Source organism: Andrographis paniculata, unplaced genomic scaffold (assembly GCF_009805555.1).
Source record: "Andrographis paniculata isolate CXL003 unplaced genomic scaffold, ASM980555v1 Contig95END, whole genome shotgun sequence".
Taxonomy (NCBI): domain Eukaryota; kingdom Viridiplantae; phylum Streptophyta; class Magnoliopsida; order Lamiales; family Acanthaceae; genus Andrographis; species Andrographis paniculata.
In genome coordinates, this window is record NW_026137634.1 from 315,066 (window position 1) to 336,277 (window position 21,212).

A 21,212-nucleotide genomic window follows, 5' to 3' on the forward strand; every position below is an offset into this window, starting at 1 on the left:
ATTGTTCTCCAAAATAATGTTTTTTTTTTTATTGAGTTTGAAAAAATTTAATTTTAATTTGATATTAAAATAATATACTTACATATGATAAGATATATTCTATAAAATGGAAAAAAATATAGTCTAAATAATAGAAAATTGAAGTTTAAGATAAAGAAAAACACATATCCAAAAAAACACATGAGAAGAACAATTAATACACTTTTCAAGTTATTATTATTGTTATGTATTTTGAAAATTCAAGACTTTTTCATATAAATCTTCATTAATTATTTATATTTTATGAGTTGTGTTCCAGTAAAATTTACTATTGAAATAGTTGCATGAACAATTGTGAAATAAATATTTTTTCGATATAATATTTTATATAAAAAATATTTTAAATACAAACATTTTTAACAAAACATTCAATAAATCGGATTAATAATAAAAAAATTTAAAAAAGAAATGCAAAGCATAAAAATTTAGTACTTAATCTAAAATTCTATTTTATTCTTATCAATTCCATGTATTATTTTATTTTTTTATAATAAATTAAAAATACTAATATTTTATTTATCAATGAAAATATGTAAAATAATTATGATATTTTTACATTTAAAAATACAAAAAAGAAATTATAAAATTAGAGGTATTTTATTATCTAGATACAATTATTTTTAATATAATAGAAAAATTGAAATACAATGAACAAAAATAATAAAAAATAATACTATATTAACTTGGGATGAAAGAGAATAATTTTTAACCATTGGGAATTTTTTCTTGAGTCACATGTGATTTTTTATTTTTTTTTCAAGTATACAAATAAAAAAGAAAAATAATTATTTACCGTTTAATCACTATTAAATTTAAATACGTTTACTGCCTACATTTACATGATTGGAAACTTGTTTTTATTTTCGAGCAATAAATCTAGAAATAATATTAATTCATGATCCACTGTTATTTCTTTTTTTCCTCTAAATTAAATTGAATATTTAAAATAAATATATCTTAGTCAGTTAAAATCATCCAAATCTAACGAGCCAATTAACAAACAACAATAATAACAATAACATATGCGTAATATATATATATATATTTAAATATAAATGTATAACGTTTATAAAAAAATATAAAGATATAAGAGTAAAATATTTATATATAGATTTGTTTCGTTCGTGTATATATATAAATACTCAAAGCGAATCAGTCTTCCATCTACACCCCTAATTTCGAGTTTACTTTTCCATTTCCAGATTCTCTCTCTCTCTCTCTCTCTCTCTCTCTCTCTGCAGTTCCATGACCCTCATTTAACCAGGTGTTCTTGCCAAGGTATGTGATTCTGCAATGGTTTTTTAAATCAGAACTTGATTTTAGGGCAGTACTGAGTGAATTGGTTGTCTGATATATGTATGTATTGTATTCGCAATTTAGTGGATAAAGTACACTTTTGACGTCAGACACTGTTTAAATGCGTTTCTTGCTGGCTGGTTCGTCCTGATGCGATGTGCGTCTGTAGAGCCTTACGAGTGATTGATGTGAATCGTTGATAATTGAGGATTCTTGGATTTAATATGTAGGGTTTGCATTTTTAATGGTTCGAAAAGAATAGTTCTGTCCAGATTTGATATCTTTTGATGTCTGTGAGGCTGAGGCAGTTTCTGGTGGTGTGAAAAGTTGTTTCAGTAGTGAATTTCATAAGAATTAAACGCTAGAGAATTCGTTTTATCTATTTCCTTTTCCTGTCCATTCTTCGTTTATATCGTGTTTAAGTTCTTCGACTTTGGGTGTCCCTGACCTCTCAATTATTTGAGTAGTTTGCCAGAGTGCCTTTCCTGATGAGTTAGATTTTTCATGTTTAACTGATTGGAAGTCCCTTGTCTAAAATATTAGACAAACAAAGTGATCTAGATTTCTCTTGTTTTTAAGGTCGTCTGAAATTTACTGCTTTCATGAATTCTTGAGTGGAATCATTGAAGATCGACGGGAAGGGTAGCTGGAGAATCAATGTCCGCGTGTGAAGATAGGGTAGGCACTTTCTTTTGTTATGCATTCTTTGTGATTATATTAGCACACAAAGAAGAATGAAGAAGACATTGGGCTGTTTAGACATTCTTTATTTTTTATGCATTCATTGTGATTGTTATTCATTATATAATAGACAACAGCGCATCATATTGGATTTTTCTGTTCGTATGATTTCATGCACTCATGTATATATATATATATATATTTCCACTTGTCTAACATTGATCATTGGATCTAAAAAGTGTTAAAGGTATGTCGGTAGTCATGAAGACTTGAAGTTTCGATTCCCTCAATCTGCTTTACCATGTTGGGAAAGGGATCCAAACTGGATGAATGTTTGCTGGAAGAATTCCAAAGTTTTACCAACTGGGATGATGTCATATGTCCAATATGCTTGGACTTCCCTCACAACAGTGTTCTTCTACAGTGCTCGTCTTACGATAAAGGATGCCGGCCTTTTGTGTGTGATACCGATCATTTACATTCAAATTGCCTGGATCGCTTCAAAGAAGCAAACATGATGTCAGCTGGTTCACAATCTCTACGGTTATCGGAGAGTCATGTATGTACGGAATCAGGATCTAATAGCAAGCCGCCCTGCCCCTTGTGCAGAGGTGAAGTTACTGGATGGGTAATTATTGATAGGGCTCGTATGCATTTAGATGTAATGAATCGTTGTTGTGAAGAAGAAAAGTGTAAATTTACTGGGACCTTTTTGGAGCTTCGAAAACATGCACAATTAGAGCATCCTCATGCCCGACCATCAAAAATTGATCCTGCACGGAAGCTTGATTGGGAGAATTTCCAGCAATCCTCTGATATCATAGATGTTTTGAGCACCATTCAATCTGAAGTTCCACATGGGGTCGTCTTAGGTGATTATGTGATTGAATATGGCGATGATAACTCTGGAGATGATTTTGATGACTTCCATGGGGATGGGAGAAACTGGTGGACATCTTGCATATTTTATCAGGTGTTTAAAAACTTTAGGAATTCTAGAAACAGAAGAAGGTCGAGAGTTAGTGATTCCGGAAGAGGAAACCGCAGTTTGACTTATGATACTTCGCACTTGGATGAGGGTTCAGCACCGTCTGTAGAATATACAGATAATAATCCTTTTGATGATGATGGAGTTATTGCTCGAGGGTTGCGTAGGAGCAGAACTGATATGGTCAGGTGAGTAAATATATTTTGTGCAACAGTTACACATCATACCTGATTGTAGGCCTAGTTTATTGTTCAGTACCGTATCTTGCAATATTTCATAATTCCGTTCCATTTTAGCGTATGCATCACTATCAGAAGCAAATATCAATAGTGGATCATAAAGTAATTGGATTATGTAAAGATATATACAGCTTAAAGAATGACAATATTGTCTGATGGTACTCATTTTATTTGTCACGTGTCAAAGAAGATAACATGTCCACTTGTCTTTGTGCGTATAAGCGGATCTTTCAATTATGCAATCAATAATATTATTTAACTTACTAATGAACTATGTTTATATGCCTCCTCGACTTTTTAATTAACTTTGTGATTTTGATCTGTGTATGCATAGGTTAGAATTTAGGCAGATAAACATATTGTATCTTTTCTTCCAACATGTCGTGATAGGGAGGATCTCTGAATGATAAAGGTAAAAGATGTATATAATTCCAAATGGTTCATGTTTAGTCGATAATAACGATTATAAGTTGATGACTAATAGTGAATGGATAGGACGTTCTATCTTGTGGAGAACTTGTCTGCATTCTCCATTTCTCTTGATCAACAAGTTGCCTTCCGATTACATTATTCTATCAAGCCAAACATTGAAGCCTGTCAAGATTTGAAGCATATCATCAATGATGCTTAGTTTGTGACACTTAATGCACTAGAAGATTTTTCGACTGATGCTCATTATCTATGTATTGATTTGCCGGTTAATGAATTTGAAATTTCTGTATTCGCCTCCTGTTGTCTCATATTTTACCATCACAAGATCAATGTGTTCTTTCCAAGAAAATCTCATCTATCCAAATGAGGGCTTATTGTCATTTTGGCAGTTCATTCAGATTTGATGGTTGTTTTCTTGATAGTCTTCTGAATTACAATTTGGACCCATTTTCTACAACCTTTTAGCATCTCCATTATTGATTTCTCACATTATTTATTCCTTTTGTCTGACAGCTCACGAAGGCGCCACAACCTCAACTTCAACAGCTAGATAAAATTGATCCGGCGCATCTTCTCCATTCTTTTACATCAGGTATAACTTTATTACGACCCTCTCATTCAGTAATCACTGCAAAATATCAAACCAGATTCATGATTCAATCTTTCATGTATCATCCTTCCATTTCCGAAGATCATGTAACAACAAACCTATGTGTGACAGAGTATTTCTGTAGCTGCAGAATAGAAGAAAGCTCGTTCTCAAGTCAGCGATCTATGGGGAAAGCGAAATGCTTGCCGGTCCCATCAATGACCTGTAAAATTTTTACATTGGTCTAATCTTTTGCTATTATTTTTCGCCCGTTCCTTCTTTCTCTTTGTTAGGTTTTCAATAACTGAGATTTGTATGGTCTTTGAATTTAATGTCATCTGCTATCGCCTTTCATTGGCTTGATCGCCTATCGAAGTAGATATAGTATATGGTATATTGTTTATTTGCCATCAAAAGATCATTTTAGAGTTGTATACTTGATTCAATGGATTTTGATTGTTGTGGAATCCCTTCTATTGTTCTTGTTGTATTTCCATGCGACCTCATTTTACGATGAAATGCACTTAGACCTTGCTCGAATACGTAAATGCAATCCCAAAAACATCTATCTTTTATATATATATATATATAATTGTTTTAGCCCGAGCCTTAGTCAATTTAGCCCCAAATTTCTCTCAAAATTGATGCCAACATTGTGACAAAATAAGAATATGCTTTCAATATGTGCATTTTGATCATGGCAATTATAAATCAAGAATCTGTTACTTTCAATTTCTAATTAACATTACATAAAGTATTATTTAAATTAAAGTTTTTAATTTCCATGACTACCAAACCTAATATTGAAAAGAAACATGCTGATTTGAAGAAAAAAAAAATTAAAAAAATAAGAGTTATAAATAGTATTATTATATGTTTATATAATGAAGTAACAAAAAACGCAATGAAATTGGTAATGACGATTTAGGAAATTTGGGGCGGCCAGCATTCCCTGATCTCGACCGTATAAAAATTGGGGACGGAATCGGACGGCTGAGATGGAACAAGGGGACACAAAAGGCTGGACGGCAATTCAGCAGTTGTTTGTTAAGGAATTAGTTTATGGAAAGCTCTTTTTATCCGAATCCATTATTATTCGGCATTATATTAGATTAGATTAGATACAGTGCACGCCCATAGATACCTTTTTTTGCGCACAAATCTCTCCGTATTTACATTGAATTCTCCCCTTTCCTCGCTTTTATCGCTTTCATGATACCGTTGTGGGAAAGCCAGGGGCCGAATTCCAATTCTCTGTAGTTGTTGGAACTTTCTTTTTCTAATTTTTGTTCTTCTTTAAAGGAAGGAATGATGGTTCAAAAGTGGGGATAAAGGGGACGACCTGTGAGCGGAAAGCTTCTCTCTCTGCCTTGGACTTTCACCTGCCATTGAGGTATTGATTGATACGGAGAGTTCAATTTTGCTGGGTCTTTGGTTGAACCGATTAGCCTTTTTTTTTTTTTTTTTTTTTCTTTTCTGATTGTTTTTTTTGGGAATCATTTTCTGCGTTTGTTGCTCTGGATTGGAGATTTGTTGATTTGTTTTTCGTGTTTGTGGTATTTTGGGTTCTCTCTTTTTTGGCCCTAATTTCTTGAGCTGTTTCAATCTGTACAGGCGATGCTTGCTTTTTTGTTGGTAGTTTGGATGATTTTTGGTGAAATCTTTTGTGGTTGTTTTTGAACTTTGACTTCTCTGCTTAATTCCGTCGCCTGATCCCTTTCCTATGGTTTTGGAGATTGTTTCTTCTTAGAAATTTTCTGCATATTTTATATGCAATCCAAGATTGTCGTTCTTTCTCTTACACCTTTGTATAAAGTTTGCTGCCTAAGGGAGTAAGTATACTGTGATGTTTGCTTGATCTTTTCTGATTGTGATTCTTCATTATTAAAATAAAAACGTGAAGCCATCAAAGAACTTGCCTTAGAATATTATTTATATATAGATAGATACATACATACATACATTTCTTGAAGGAGTATGAACTGGTAAATGGCTATTCTAGTTGACCATATGAACCCTTCATTTCTCCACTGAAAATATATGTATCTTCGTTTCTTTTAGCCATGTTTTATGATGATGATGATTCCATTCAAATATCATTCAATAATTTTGGAAAATTGACGCTTCAGTTACAGCAAGCTTATGAAGTGTTTATTATAGCATGTCAGTGTTTTTGTCCAAGTTTGACATGTTTCTATTGGTTCATGAACTCCTTAGATTATGTTCTTTTTTTCTTTTCTTTTTTACACGAGACTTTCTTACTGAGTTTTTAGCTGTAACTTCACTCTCTCAACTTAAGTGAATACATACTATAAGTCTATAAGTGTTATATATGATGGACTTGGTGTATTATGTGAAGTTTGTATTTGTGAACTCTTGTCTCTCTTTCCAAGCTCAGATATACGATTGTTTTTCTGAGTTCCTCAAATTATTGTGTACTGTCGCCACACAAAGTTGATAGTAAAAAACCCCTAAAATCTTCATTTCTTATGTTTTGTTCTTACTTAACATGTTCTCTCGTCGATGAGTAACTTCTCAATTAGGGCAGTGTTTTCCTTCAGTTAAATTAGATGTGCATTATTGAGTGATAAAAATGAAATGCCTTACTGTTTTCAAAACAGGCGTAGATAGTTGATACAACTGTTCATGGATGGATGCCCTGAAAAAAGCGATGCAGCCAGCAATATGGCTCGCAGAAAAGGATGTAATGCTACTTTCAAAGATGTGAGCACTGATGGAGATCAAAGTGCTCGATATTGTACCCGAACAGGATGTAGTGGAAAAGTTAAGCACAACAATCAGAAAGCAAAATTCAAACGCTGTGATGACAAAGCAAAATGCTCTAACCCATCGTTTAGTTCATCAAATGGGAAGAATGAAATGATTGGAAATTCCTCCAGGAGCACTTCTGTGATGATCAGGACGAAAAGCTCTTTCATCGATTCTAAGAGAAAGTTGCCTACTCAATCTGAACTTGATTCATCAGAAAGTAGTCACTCGGATGATTCAGAAGCTCAAGAACTTACGCCTTCACCAAGTAGGAGCCCAACTAGGCATCATTCTGAATCAACAAACAAGCCTGATGGGGTTAGCTTGCCTGAAGTTGGGACTTCCAGCATACCATCAAAAGCAAGATCTCGAAGAACATTTCAGCATAAGCCGAATGCCAAAAATATGCTCTCAGCTTCTTTCATCCCTTCCATTTCCGAAAGCTCTGGGTCAGTTAACAGTAGTAACAAAAGTAGGTATGGTCTGAAGAATCTAAAGTGCAATTCAGAACCAGATGCCCTGAGTCCAAATTATTTGTCCGAATCAAAGTCTTCCGGGAAATATGCAATGAAAAAGAAAATTTCAGAAGGGGAGAGCAGTTTATATCGTAGAGGCAGGCAGACAAATGCACCAGAATTCACACATAGGCACAGAATTGGTTCCAATAGTGGTATCTCCATTTCTGACTCAAAGCGCAGTACTTTTACTGCTGGGGAGAGTAGCAGTGGTGCAGCTTCTGTTAGGTCACGGATGTCAGCAAATGTGAATGAGAGCAGGATGAGGCTTTGTTACAGACAAGTTGAAAGAAATGAATCAACTAATAGGGAATCGGGTGTAAGGGATCCTCAGTCTCCTGATCCTGTCACACCTGTTAATGTTGGAGGGCCATTTTTATCACCGCATTTGTCTTCTAGTGGTCGTTCGAGTGCTGTAACTCCGCAAAGTCTTTCCAGCAGTAATGGTGACAATCCATCTACTTTTACTGATCTTGGCCTTACCCATATAATAAATCGGGATGCATTTCCATTATACAACATTGACGGAATAGCTGAGGTATTGTTCTGGCCCTGAATCATGCTTAAACTGTCACTCATATAGTAATGGTGTTTGCAGAGTGGGAGTTTCCCTAAAATAATGAAATTGTCTTGAAAAGGTAAGCTCATGAAGGTTTGAGTTTGTTTTTCTCAAAAATCAAATATGTCTCTGCAACCTCATTTTGAAAATTTGGCATTCTAATAATTCAGGTTTATTTACTAGCTCGATCCACCACCACTCCTACTAATGCAGCTACTTTATTTTGGCCCAACGTATTAGTTATTTGATGATATATACTTGTTTACATTGCAGGTGTTAATAGCACTTGGGAGGATTGAACGGGATGAAGAGCTGACAAATGAGGTATCCAATCTTTGCTATAGTCTACGACATATCCAGGTTGAAAATTTTGTTCAACTGTTTTTCTCTTCCTACAGCAAGTGATTGCCCTGGAGACGAGTTTATTCCTCAGTGGCCTCAGTTTGTATGACCAACACCGAGATATGAGAATGGATATCGACAACATGTCATACGAGGTAGCTCTTTTTATTTGCATTTTGCTTTAATCCGATCAAAGATAAAATATTTGATTCATCAATTTCATCATGACTTGTTCTGAGAATTTCGTAATCTCTTTGACTTTTTTTTATACGAACCTCACAGGAATTATTAGCTCTAGAAGAAAGGATGGGTACAGTGAGCACAGCACTCTCGGAGGAGCAACTCCAAATGTGCACTAGTAAAAGCGTATATCTGGCAAAGCCATCAGATGTAAGAGCTGTGGGATTAAGTGATGACGGAGACGACATCAAATGCTGCATTTGTCAGGTACTTTGTTTCTTGCATCCTCAATTTTTCGCCTACAAATTTAGTGCATCATCTTTCTCCACCATGGTAAAGAAATAAAATTCCACCGAGAATGACATCATTTCTTTAATATCTCAATACTTTATGTTTGAAACAAGTTCTTAACTGTTAAAATGCTTTGTATTCATAACATTTCTTTCTTGTCTACCTTATGAAAACCTATTTTTATTTCCATACGCACGCCTGTCTTTTTCTAGACTAATTGATACCCTCATTTTCCGAGATAGCTTTTTACTGTACCTACAGTATCCAATGGCTTAGTTAAGATAGAGCCTCCATTGATACGCAGACAAAATTGAAGCAAGAAAACTGGTTATGAGCTTAATTTTTTCGACCTTGATCTTCTAGATTGTTGAGAATTCATGAGAGATAGGATTTCCAATTCTTGGCATTATCATGATGACAAATTTTTAGTCGGTAGTACCTTAATGTTCTTCTTCCACGATAAGAAATGGCTGAAGTGCACGCATTCGTTTTGCAGGAGGAATACACACTGGGGGATGAGATCGGGAAGCTGGGCGTGTGCCAGCACGGGTACCACTCGATCTGTATAAACCAGTGGCTGAAGCTGAAGAACTGGTGTCCGATTTGCAAGGCTACTGCAGCTCCTCCTCCACCACCGCCACTGCCACTGCCACCGCTGCCTTCACCATCTTCATCTCAATGAAATAAAAATGTTGCTTGTGAATATGTGTGTTTGTCTTTTGTCTTGTAGGGCTTTAGCTTTCCTTCAAAACATTGTGCAGTGTGTAAATAAATATGTTAGCGTCTACTTTACTTTGAAAGTGACTCGATAGTTATAGTTAGTTGTAAGTAATTGTACGTGTCTTAGATTTGTTGATTGTATTGTATGAAGCTCCGCGGACTCCCAGCGCCAGATGGATCTACAAGGGGTTCACTGGGGAGATGTTGGGGTCCCGGACCTCCTTAGTCCCAAATAACATTTTCTCTTCCTGTGTGGATATGAATATGTTGAATTGCCTTCCCTTTGGTCTTAACTGATAAATTTAGATATAACCGATTTGTTCATTAGATTTTACTTATTTACTTATAGAAGTTTTCAATAAATTCTGTACCTTTTATATGTAAGTAATAAATAAAAAGCACATAACAAAAAGTGGTAATTGTGCTGTATTAACCTCAATTCATCCGACAAGGTACAAAATATACAAGCCAATAATTAAGTAAACTTTCTTAATTATTGAATTTAATTACCTTTGATGCATCCCTTCAACAATCGAAGACTGAAGCATTGATTTTAGCTATATGAACATGTTTCTAAAATTATAAACAAAGATTTTTAAACTTGAAGAAGATTACCAGTAACATTGAAATTACACTAGAGCAAGCATCGAATCGAATCCACAGTGAAAACGTCACCACTATCACCGATCCACATTGCCTGTGTTGAATCCGGCACTCGGCTTGCTCGGATGGAAAAGAGCGCCCAACATTTTTTCCAGGGAACGGACCGTGTACTTCACATATTTCCCGGCATCCATCTCCTGTTCTACCAACGCCCCGTAACTCTGCATGTAGCTGCGATAAACAGGCACAACGGTCTGAATTACAACATGGCGAATTCTCTCGCGTAAATCTTCATCTGTAACAACCCAATGCGATTGTTTCCTATATGTTTCATCGAGCGCTTTATTGAAAAGTCTCAACCGTTCTTTGACAAGATCACGAGCAGTTTCACGCCCTCCCGTGAACAAGATCAGCCCTTCCCGGCTCAACAGCGCCGGGAGCTTTCCCCAACTCTCACGCACGAACATGGATAAATAATACTCCTTGTACTGTTCATGCTCGGTTAGCCAAGAATCTCCTAGAAGGCTCCCGACTTCGGTGCCCTTCAGATTTTTGTACAAGTGCCAGTGATTGTTCATCAGGAACAGATACGTTTGCCAGGCGTTGTCGTAGCTTTTGGACCATGCTTCCAAGTTTTGCTCGACAACTTTAATCAAGATAACAATGTCATCGAAAAGAAACCTCTCTCGATACTTTTCGCGCTTCCAGCTTCTTTCGATGACCAGAACTTGTGTAAGAATCGGCTTGTAGTCATCTCCAAGAAGTTTGTTGCAATAATCTGTTGTGGAACTTACAGCTTTCGGAATACTGCAGTCGGGAGGAGGTGGGGCGTGTCTTTGCTGTTCGACTTGAACCCGAAGCTCCCGGAAACTCGTGCAAGCGCCTTCAATGACTCTCTTGATCAAATCCCGGGTCAGGTTTTGGATCTCGGCACAGGCATCTCCGCTAAAGAGACGGTTGAAATCCGATCTGAGTTTAGTTAGGGAAGCAAAGATGTCCAGCAGTTTCAGTAGCTTCATCTGGTCTTTCTTACTATCAGTAACAGTTCTGCCAAACTGTAAGAATCCGAGAATTCCGGCCTGTCCGGCTATTTCAGCAAAACAGTTCTTCCACACATTCGATCCAGCTCTTTCGAACACATCACTGCAAAGTTTGTACTCAGCTTCAAGCAAATGTTGAACCACAAACTCCAAATGCTTGCTCCATTGAGATATGTAAACATCTATGTTCGGAGCTCTATTGAATTCGGAGACTGGCATGTTGAGATACTCCAAATCGAGGCCTTGCAAACTGTCCTGCGCATTAGAACTCCGAACCTCAATATAAATGGATATACAGCTTTCAAGTCTTCTGTTAGCAATCAATCTCCTCAAAATAGCTTTCAGCTTCTGTATCACAGCCACAGGCAAAGGCGACAGTTCAATGGAAGCTCGCTCATCGTGGCCAGTCGAGGCAGGAGATGGCATATGTAGTGGAATGCTATATTCAGACAATAGCCGTCTGAACTCTTTCGCCAGTCGGTCTAATGCAACTTGAAGCAATCCACCGTCAAGACAGTCATTCTCTTCACCTGATTCCAGTTCTCGGAGACTCTCCAAAGACCTGTTCAAACGCAAAACGAATCCCCCATCCATCACTTTATGATCCTCCAAACACTTGGCTATATCAAACAACCATTGAATTGCCATTCCACAATTCTCCCCCAAGAACTTCAATGCTTCTTCCAGACGTTTAAGCACACTAAGATATCCCGGAAGATCAGATTGGGGATCGGACAATGACCTTTCAAGGCCATGGATTGCATCAAAAACCTTAAGAACTGAAGCTGCTGGAACCACAGATCTATTTACACAAGCAGACACAGAAAGAAGAGTATCTTTCGGAGCTTGCACCGGTCCAACGGATAGTTCTATAGATAACAGCCTATGGTTAATCTCATCTAATCTAGAGCAAGATTTTTCTATGGATGATCCGAATGATCTAGATTTTCTTAAACTGGAATTTAACAACTTCTTAGCAGATATCAAATTTTCTATGCGTTTATCCATTTGTTAGCAGTCATTCAAAAACAGCTTATCAATCCAAATGGTAAGTTCAAAATTCAAACAAAAACTTCAAAACAATTTGTGCATAATTTCTCAAATTCCAACCCTTTCAGCTCAGAATCAAAGGAAATTTCGATCCCTAACAATCAACAACCATCGTCTCCTCACCAAAATATCACAGCTAATTCCGACTGCAGACAAAAAAAATGGCAACAACTGTCTAATTTGCTAGAAAATCAACTCAGCCGAAAACACCAGAAAAACGGAAGTGGGGTAAAAAACACAAGCATGACGAGAGAACAAAGGAAGTCTCATGAACACAACGCAAATATATAGCAATAATTCAAATAAGCGATCATTCAGTCAAGCAATAGTACGTTATTTTCGAATAAGTTGATTCAAATTGCCTCCAAAATCTGGTTTTTACCCAACAACTCCTGCAAGCTCAAATCCAAGGAATCAATCGCTGAGCAGCAATTAACTGCTCTTTTTCTGCCGATAATCTCCTTAGCTTTTCCTTCTAAACGTGGAATCAAATCTTTACCCAGACGAAGATTTCATTGGAATCGCAGCCTGATTATTAATAACAAAAGTTGAAAATCAGAGAGCAAACGACGACCAACTTCTGTTCTTATCAAATTATAGAACAAACGCGTGTATGCACGCGCGTTGACGCTTGTTCATACAATGGCTCCCACGTGTTATAGTAATTTCACACAATATATTTATACAGTATTATTTTATTACGCTTAACCAACAAATCAGGGGTATTAATGTAATTTCACGGGACATTTGTTTTAAATAGCGAGGCCACTGCACTGCACCCTACAGTGCGCTAGGGTTTCTTCTTCAACTGCGGCTTCAGGTTTCGTTTTTCTCTCTTCGCGATTTTCGCCTTTTGGTGTAGATTAGTGAATCGATTCTCCTTGGATCTACTGAATATGTGCATAGATTTGAAGCTATTGATCCTTTTGTTTGTCTCCTGGAGGTGATGCGTATGATGGAATTTAGTTGCATCGTTTTTTCCGATCTGTTCTGGCTAACTTATGTTACGTTTGTTTGTTTGATCTTTTTTTTTTTTTTTTTTTTGTGATTTTTTATTTCTTAGTTTTTTCTCTTCCTCTATGACTCTTTGAATCACACCTAAATTTTACGTTTTTTCGAGTTTTGTGTGTATTTGATGGTAGTGGAACGGAATTGCTGATCTAATTTTATGTTTTCAGAGTTTCGTCGGAGGAACTTTGATTCGAGATGTCCAGAGTTTACGTGGGGAATTTGGATCCACGGGTTACTGAACGCGAACTCGAGGATGAATTTCGCGTGTTTGGAGTGATTAGAAGGTATAACCCTCTTATATTAGGGTTTATCTTTTTTGGTTTTTTTTTTGTATCCAAGTTTGGAGTTGGGCTAAGTAGCATCATCCCATTAGATCTGAAAGGTATTATTGGAAAAGATAAATATATAATGAAAATTGTGTTATACCAATTGGTGATTTATATTAAATTCTGTGTTTGAATTTTTAACTTTGTTTCTATGAAATGAGTTGCATCTTTCAGAGTGAGGTTCGGTGTATATATAACTCTGGTAACTTAATTGTTCTGTTCAGTTGGTTTTGTTTTTCTTGTCAGACAATTATCTGCATCCTTTTGTTTCACTGTCTATGTGTATTCTGTTTTCTACCAAAAAAACTTGAATTTGGATTCTGTTGGTTGAAACTTATGTCTTATCTAATTGATGCAAGTTTAATAATTGAAGAATAGATGGTTTTCATTCCTGGTTGATAATAGATCTTATTACCTTTTCACACTAATTTAGTTAATATAAACACGTGTTTCTTCTTACTATAATTAATCAGTTATTTTACCTATTACTTGGATAAATCTTGAATTTTTTCTGCAGTGTTTGGGTTGCCAGAAGACCACCTGGTTATGCTTTTATTGACTTTGACGATCGTAGGGATGCCCAGGATGCTATCAGGGAGGTTGATGGTTAGTTAAGAATTTCTTACTTAAATTAATGGTAACTGCAGACATTTTTTTTGAAGATAGTTTCCTCGTTTGTTCTATCTGACAATTTTTCCACTTTTGTTTCTTTTTTGTTTCAATGGTTTCTTATGATTTTGGTTATTTCTAGTGGAAGGCATAGCATCATGGTTGAATGTTTCTTTAAATGATTATTTGTGCAGCCATTCAGTTTGATCACCATTTTTATTTTATCTAGATTACTAAATTGTAATGGAACAGGAAAAAATGGCTGGAGAGTTGAAATGTCACACAATTCAAGGGGTGGAGGAGGAGGTGGTGGTGGTGGTGGTGGCCGTGGACGATCTGGTTCTGATTTGAAATGCTATGAATGTGGTGAGCCTGGTCATTTTGCCCGTGAATGCAGAAATCGAGGAGGTTCTGGAAGGCGTAGGAGTCGAACTCCTCCTAGGTATCGTAGGAGTCCAAGTTATGGTCGAAGGTAAATTAACAAGTTTGAAAATTTGTAAAACTCAATTAAATAAGAAACAGCCTTTGAATCTTGGGGAGGGGAAGATAAATGTGTGATTTTGTTACTTCCTTTAATATATGTTTGGCCTTGTATTATTAACTCTATTCTCATCTGGTTAATCTGGTGTGAAGGAGTTACAGTCCTCGTGGTCGTTCCCCGCGTGGACGATCCCCTCCGCGTCGCAGTTTGTCGCCTAGAGGCCGCAGCTACAGCAAGTCACCACCCTATCGTGGACGAGAGGAGGTTCCATATGCAAATGGGTAAAGTTCTCTTCCTTCTCTTTTACTTTTGAAGGATGGATGAATTTTGTATAATTGTTGTTTGTACTATGAATTCTTCAGTCAGATGAACCAGCAATTGCTAGTAAATTAAATTGTCGCAACTTGTCTAGTGTAGAGGTTTCATTTGGATTCTCAGAAAGTTTCAGGGTTATACCCTCTTTTGGTTGTGCTATACAAATGTAAATTTAGTTTAATTAAAATACACTTACTCATTAAGGGTTTGGAGGAAAAATATTTGTTTTTTCATATATATATTTTTTGTCTGAGTGTCTGCATTCTTATTTTGTGTGGCATATGTATTGATTTTGCAGAAATGGGGTTAGGGAAAGGCGCAGGAGCAGAAGCTGAACTTGGATAAGCCATTAGTGCTCTTGAACCACTGAAGAAGTTTTTGAATTGTGTTTACTGTGATTGGACTTATGTACGACTGTGTAAGTGTGGGGTGACGCCTCAGCTTCTTCTACTCGTGGATTTGGTTGTCGTTACTACTTCAGTAGTAAGTTTGTTGCTATGCCCATAAACTATTTTCGTAGCTTTTCATATGTGTTATTATCACTCTGATATATTGATATATTAGAATATTGTGAGGAGCACTTCTAAAAATGTTATGGTTTTGTTTTTGTGTCGAGGTGTTTGCCTGGTACTGCTTCATTGGTATCGTGCATCTGCACTCTTCACTACTTGTGTTTCGACCTCTCCACCACCCGTGGGATCTTCAATTTCAATGATTGTGGATCCCCGCTGGCTTCTCTGCTAGATGCTTCTTTTCATTGCATTTCTGCGGCTATGATGCGCCCCCTCTCCGCAAATATTTATGGTATTTCCTTAGATGTAAGGTTCTCTGATGATCAAGTTCCACGCTACGGGCAGGTATTCAATCCATTATATGTGGATAGTCAAGGCATGCCATTTTCTTTCAAATATAACCCCTCTCTATGCGCCATTATTCTTTGCCCAAATAAGATTTTTATTTCATATTTTACTGAGTTCTCCTCATTGAATACTAAGAAAAATTTTGTTTCATTTATTCATCAATGGCAATTGGGGCGGGCTTTTCTTAATCCATCTTTATTTTTTGATATTACGTGTCATGCATTTACGGAAACATGTCTTTTTTTTAGTGGGGTGGGGGATCTTATTTTTTAGTTTAGGGTACATCTGTACTTGTCACTCTTGGCCAAGTCAATGCAACCTTGCGTAGTACAGTATTTTTTAAGTCCAAGCTTGTCGTCTGTCAGTCAGTCGTTTGGTCTTCAGTGGGAGGGTATCTTCATTGTTGCTGCACCTTGTTTACTTACTTGCCCTCCCTGCTACTCTGTCATGCGGTTTAATTTGTCTATACGGGAGGTAAGTGATTAACCTTTGTTTGTTTTGTTGTGTACTTGTTATTGCCACTATGCTGTTTGTACCAAACCCAGAAAATGTGTTTCATATTAACAAACTATTTATTTAGCTATTGATTTGCTCGACGCAAAGAAAATAGCATGATGCTTGTGCTTTTGTATCTTTTTGCTTTGCAACTCTAAAACCCATCTACAGTGTTTTCTCTTTTGGCCTTCACATGAAGATTATTTGGGCTTTACCCTCAAAATGTTAAAGAAATAATAATGTCTGCATATATTTACATATGTATATGTATACCAAAAGTACGTGCGTTAATGTGTCGATATATTATTTCTCCTCTCGACCCCAGACTACTTTTGAATCAATTTGGACCGGCATTGGGACCTATTTTATTATATTTAATTTTACAAAATTAATATAGCCCAGCCCAATACGTCAGTCCATGGGCTGGGTTCACTTATAGATATATCAGCTTACCTCAGCCCAGCCCACTATAATAGCTTATTTTATGGAGTCCATGCTGTAATAGACCTGGAAAAATGTGTCTTTGGTTGTCTTCGTTCTCATCTCATCTTGACCTCTCCTCTCTTTTGTGAAGATATGTGTAGTGTAGTGCATTTTGCACCTATAAATAAAATATAGCAGCAAACACCGTACCTTTTTTTTCGGCTGCTGTACATTTGATATATAAATAACGAAGAAAGGAGGACAATAAATCATATGCTATATCTCAGTCTTATCAATACACACAATCCCTTCCCTGCCCGTCCGATGCAAAATTTAATCTGTGTGGCGGTTGTTCACTTCCGATGGCCTTCTTCGACATCTGGCATTACTGCTACTTTTGGCAATTTTTGTTTCTTCTTCTTCTGGTGATATTTGGCAATTGAGTACCAGACGCCGCCAGCGGTGTTGATCACTAGTCCTGTCACATTCAATGCATGCACTTGCACCCCTCCCAATAAGAAAAATCCCAGAGTCTGCCCAAGTAGATGGATAGGTTAATAAGTTAAATCATTGATTGATATCTCTCCTTCGATAAAATTTGCAATGGAAAAATGTAAGATTTTTGGCGTATACATACATACCGTGGATCCTACTCCCTTGAGGACACCCACTATTGTTGTAGTTAAAGCCGAATTGACGATGGTGCACCAGAACATTGTGTAGTTTAGAATTATACCCATCACTAGAGATAGAATCAGAATCACCAAAAATGATAGCGACGCACTCTGTCAACAAATTCATTCCAATCCCATGTTAAAAACCATAATAGTAGTCATTTTTTTCATAGCCAACAAAGGCAATTAACACAACACAATATGGGTAGTAGTAGTCAATCCCATGAATATTTACACTTGAGTTTGAGAGGTTCTGACCTTTTCGAATATTACCGACAATGAATTTGGAAATTCTCCGGTAGCTATGATGATGAATGCAAGAAAAGGGAGTGACAAAACGCTGTTGTAGAACATGATTTCGACTGAGCTCAGACCATCCTCGGCCCCTGATTTTTCTACCAACACCAGGTACATGGTCTGCAAGAGAAATTAGGAAACCAAGTCTCTATATAACCAAAAAAGTTTCAAACATTAGTATCATAGTGTACAAAAATACCTGGAAAAAGACAGAAGTAAACGCCATGGCATATCCGAAAAGATCAAATGAAAAATCTCCAAGTGCTGCTATAATAACTCCAGCAGCTGTTAAAATTACAGAAAGTGTAACCTGGAGGAAAATATAGGAAAAAGGGCTGGTCAAGAAAAAACATTAGAATCTACTGACTGCAACTTTCTTCAAAACACACTGTGTTTCACTAGAGGTAGTGAAACACACAAGTCAAGAGCAACCAGGATCGTTCGGACTTCGAAAGAAAGCATTTGTTGTTTTTGAGCTTCAATTTGTGTGGATAGAAGTTCAAGTACAATAACTCTCTAGGAATTATTAACTAAACATTAAACAGGTCAATATAAAGGTCCCTAAGTATATACTTATCTTATTTCGAAAGAAATGTCTCTAACAACTTTCCTTCTTTCTCACCCTCTCTTTTCACACTGTCCCTTTTGGTTTTGGGAAGAATGTATTGTTGCATATACATCAAGTGTGTAACAAGACAAATTCCAGCAATGTTCACAACTAATCTTCACGGCCAGATTTACCCATTCAAGAATCATATTTTTTTCTAGATAATTATGGCTACCAGATTAAGCACTGCAATCATAGACATAAGTCAGCAATCTAATTCAATTTGACACAATAAAATCCTACAAAATAGTTCAACCACCAAACACAATATAGTTCCAATGACCTAGAATCTAGAAGGCTTGTAGTCAAGTTCCACTTCATATCTTAAGAGTTATGTGAAGCACTTTGTCTAGTTTAATTCGTTAAGATACCTCCATAATGTGCAGGAGGGATTCACATAATCACATCCCAAAATCTTATCACACAACACCCTTTTCAATAGATGAGCGATAGTCAAGATTCAAAGAAAAACCTCCTCCAATGTTTAAGATTTTTATGGTTATTTGGCAGGCATGTTAACTAGTGAGCTCAATCAAATATAATTCTGAAAACTTTAAATTTAAGGGCTTGTAGTAAAGCCTCAATTTATATCTTACTTCATAACTCCTTGTTTATTCACCATGAGACATTTTGTCTCGATTATCAAGTTCAATTCCTCAACAACATGGATTTACAACCATTTATCATCAGACAGATATTGTAACAGAAATTTTCGATACACTAACCTGAGTTGTTGGTCTTCCTTTCCCATAAAAGAATCCTGCTATAAGTACAGCAAGTGGCGTAAGCCTCTTGATGGCTATATACATTGGGATATTAACACCTTTCAGGCTTGCTAGCGCAAACGCCACATTCGCATTGTAGAATAACGAAACTAGAAAAAGTTTCTTGGCTGTCTCTACATTAAATCCTCTGGTTTTTGTATATCCCGTTATTCTACCTAAGTGGATAAGGAAACCTGTGGCCAATTGCTGTTAACAGCTCAAAACAATAAGAAGAAATTCCAGTGAATCATCAAAAAGTGAATACGGCAGTAAGGAGAGATTGTAGATACTCTTACAAGAAATTCATACACTTTCAATGTACCTGAAGAGTTAAAAGAGTCATGGAATAGGCATACTGCATGACCACAGCTTTGTTGATAAAAACCATTGCCATTGAAGCAGCTCCATACGAAATGGCTGAAACTAAACTGCATTTTCCATTTGCACAAGATAATCAATACTAATTCTAGTGGACTAGAAGCAAATCAACTTAAACATAGAATGTTCTCATAATAAATTATTTCTAGGTTCTTAATTATGCATCATTACATACAAGAAACATATATCAGATAAGAAAAAACTCTTTCAGAATGTCTAATTACAACCGAAATGTACCATGGGGAATGAACAGGAAAAATTAAATGCCTGATCAGAACCTTCTATGAAAAAGACATACTATCATAAAATCTACCGTGGAGAAGGAATAACGCAATAAAGCAGATCTGTCAGAAACACAGTGGTCCTTTAAATGATTGCTGTCTAAAATTTAAGAAGATTTCAGTTTTTCTAAAAAGGAAAACTACTCAGAACGAAAAACTAACCTCAAATACGGAGTCGGATTTGCAGTGAAATCCATCTGCAAAATCTCCAGAAACCAAAATGTCGAACTCGTTCGATGATACCGAGGAACACTTGGAAACGCCAAACAGTGGATTGAACTGAATTAAATTACTTCATCGTATCCATCAGCGATTGATTTCAGGGAAGAATAACGACCTATGAGTAACGAAACAGAGGAACAAACTGAATCAAGATCTGCAACCAAAGCAGAATCAAAGCAATGCATAAATCGAGAAAACAACAGTCGGTACTCACCTATAAACAAATCAAGGCATCCAGAATCACGACAGAGTAAACGCTTTATCTCTTTTCCATGACTCCAGATTGAAGAAATGGAAATTGAGGTGTGTTTCGAACGGAGAAATTTGAGAAAGCGCAAGTATGGAATGCAATAGTAAGAAGGAGAGCGTGAAAGTGACGACATTGGTAACTACAATAATAATAACAATAAATACATAAATAATGTGCAATATCTATCTACTTATTAAAAAATAATACAGTACTATATATAATAGACCCTGCTAGGACTACTTTAGTTAATTATGTATTTGCATCGAGTTAGGTAAATATATCCTTATTTTTTCAAATAACAAAAATACAAAATTATGTCGTGAAGTGAACAATAGATTGTTTGTGAGTATTTTCATGCCATGAATATGAGGAATTTTTAGTAAACATTATTATTATTATTATTATTATTATTATTATTATTCCTTTTTGTTGAGTTTCATGATTGCACTAGCCTATTTCGATATGTAAAGATAATTTGTGTATTTGAGTTTTGAATAATACAATTTTTAATTATAATAGTAATTTGATGTATGATAAATACACTTTTGTTGCAATATTTCAAATGTAAAATTATTTTTAATATAATATAAAAATAAATATATACATTTGATTTGATTATTTTTTTTGATAAAAAAATTTAAAGTAAAAGTAAAGTCGGTTAGAAAACCTACAAACAAAAAGAACTGAATGAGCGTACGCATTTACGTTAGGTTCATACAGTTGTGTGTAGGCATAGCGTCCCCAAACATTATTTAATATGCTATTAATAATAATACCAAAATGAAATCAACATTTTGTTGAAATCACTTGGTTAACTTGTTTTTTTCAACATTTTTGTTTACAATGTTCAGGTAAAAAAATAAAAATTGGTGCATATCATCTAAAT

General features: G+C 35.9%; 5 protein-coding genes across 12 annotated transcripts; 3 read left to right on the plus strand and 2 right to left on the minus strand.

Annotated features, from left to right (window-relative positions):
• Positions 1–1,191: 1,191 nt before the first annotated feature.
• Positions 1,192–4,804, plus strand: LOC127243666 (uncharacterized). Of its 5 annotated transcripts, none has more exons than XM_051263795.1 (5): positions 1,192–1,317; positions 1,915–2,013; positions 2,256–3,192; positions 4,189–4,267; positions 4,397–4,804. In XM_051263795.1, exons 3-4 carry the CDS (start codon positions 2,318–2,320, stop codon positions 4,223–4,225), a joined length of 912 nt encoding a protein of 303 aa, XP_051119752.1. In that variant the 5' UTR covers positions 1,192–1,317; positions 1,915–2,013; positions 2,256–2,317; the 3' UTR covers positions 4,226–4,267; positions 4,397–4,804. The 5 variants fall into 5 exon arrangements, with proteins under 5 accessions (XP_051119752.1, XP_051119751.1, XP_051119750.1 ...); XM_051263794.1 differs by having other exon boundaries at positions 4,410–4,804; XM_051263793.1 differs by having other exon boundaries at positions 4,416–4,804.
• A 517-nt stretch (positions 4,805–5,321) lies between these two features.
• On the plus strand, positions 5,322–9,920 carry LOC127243664 (uncharacterized). The gene is made up of 6 exons (XM_051263792.1): positions 5,322–5,657; positions 6,886–8,086; positions 8,381–8,431; positions 8,506–8,604; positions 8,732–8,896; positions 9,417–9,920. Exons 2-6 carry the CDS (start codon positions 6,911–6,913, stop codon positions 9,600–9,602), a joined length of 1,677 nt encoding a protein of 558 aa, XP_051119749.1. The 5' UTR covers positions 5,322–5,657; positions 6,886–6,910; the 3' UTR covers positions 9,603–9,920.
• A 123-nt stretch (positions 9,921–10,043) lies between these two features.
• On the minus strand, positions 10,044–12,907 carry LOC127243663 (exocyst complex component EXO70A1-like). Its single transcript, XM_051263789.1, has one exon. It carries the CDS (start codon positions 12,289–12,291, stop codon positions 10,321–10,323), a length of 1,971 nt encoding a protein of 656 aa, XP_051119746.1. The 5' UTR covers positions 12,292–12,907; the 3' UTR covers positions 10,044–10,320.
• Positions 12,908–13,053: 146 nt separating this feature from the next.
• LOC127243149 (serine/arginine-rich splicing factor RSZ22-like) lies at positions 13,054–16,514 on the plus strand. Of its 4 annotated transcripts, XR_007836948.1 has the most exons (7): positions 13,054–13,153; positions 13,512–13,628; positions 14,188–14,276; positions 14,532–14,751; positions 14,913–15,041; positions 15,374–15,558; positions 15,692–16,514. XR_007836948.1 is itself a non-coding variant. In XM_051263026.1 (6 exons), exons 2-6 carry the CDS (start codon positions 13,540–13,542, stop codon positions 15,408–15,410), a joined length of 564 nt encoding a protein of 187 aa, XP_051118983.1. In that variant the 5' UTR covers positions 13,054–13,153; positions 13,512–13,539; the 3' UTR covers positions 15,411–15,688. The 4 variants fall into 4 exon arrangements, 3 of the variants coding, with proteins under 3 accessions (XP_051118983.1, XP_051118985.1, XP_051118984.1); XM_051263026.1 differs by lacking the exon at positions 15,692–16,514 and having other exon boundaries at positions 15,374–15,688; XM_051263028.1 differs by lacking the exon at positions 15,692–16,514 and having other exon boundaries at positions 14,922–15,041; positions 15,374–15,688.
• Positions 16,515–17,043: 529 nt separating this feature from the next.
• On the minus strand, positions 17,044–20,451 carry LOC127243147 (UDP-galactose/UDP-glucose transporter 7). The gene is made up of 8 exons (XM_051263025.1): positions 20,291–20,451; positions 20,017–20,191; positions 19,518–19,623; positions 19,157–19,402; positions 18,024–18,134; positions 17,786–17,944; positions 17,495–17,638; positions 17,044–17,386 (listed from the first exon to the last, which is right to left on the minus strand). Exons 2-8 carry the CDS (start codon positions 20,049–20,051, stop codon positions 17,207–17,209), a joined length of 981 nt encoding a protein of 326 aa, XP_051118982.1. The 5' UTR covers positions 20,052–20,191; positions 20,291–20,451; the 3' UTR covers positions 17,044–17,206.
• Positions 20,452–21,212: the final 761 nt, after the last annotated feature.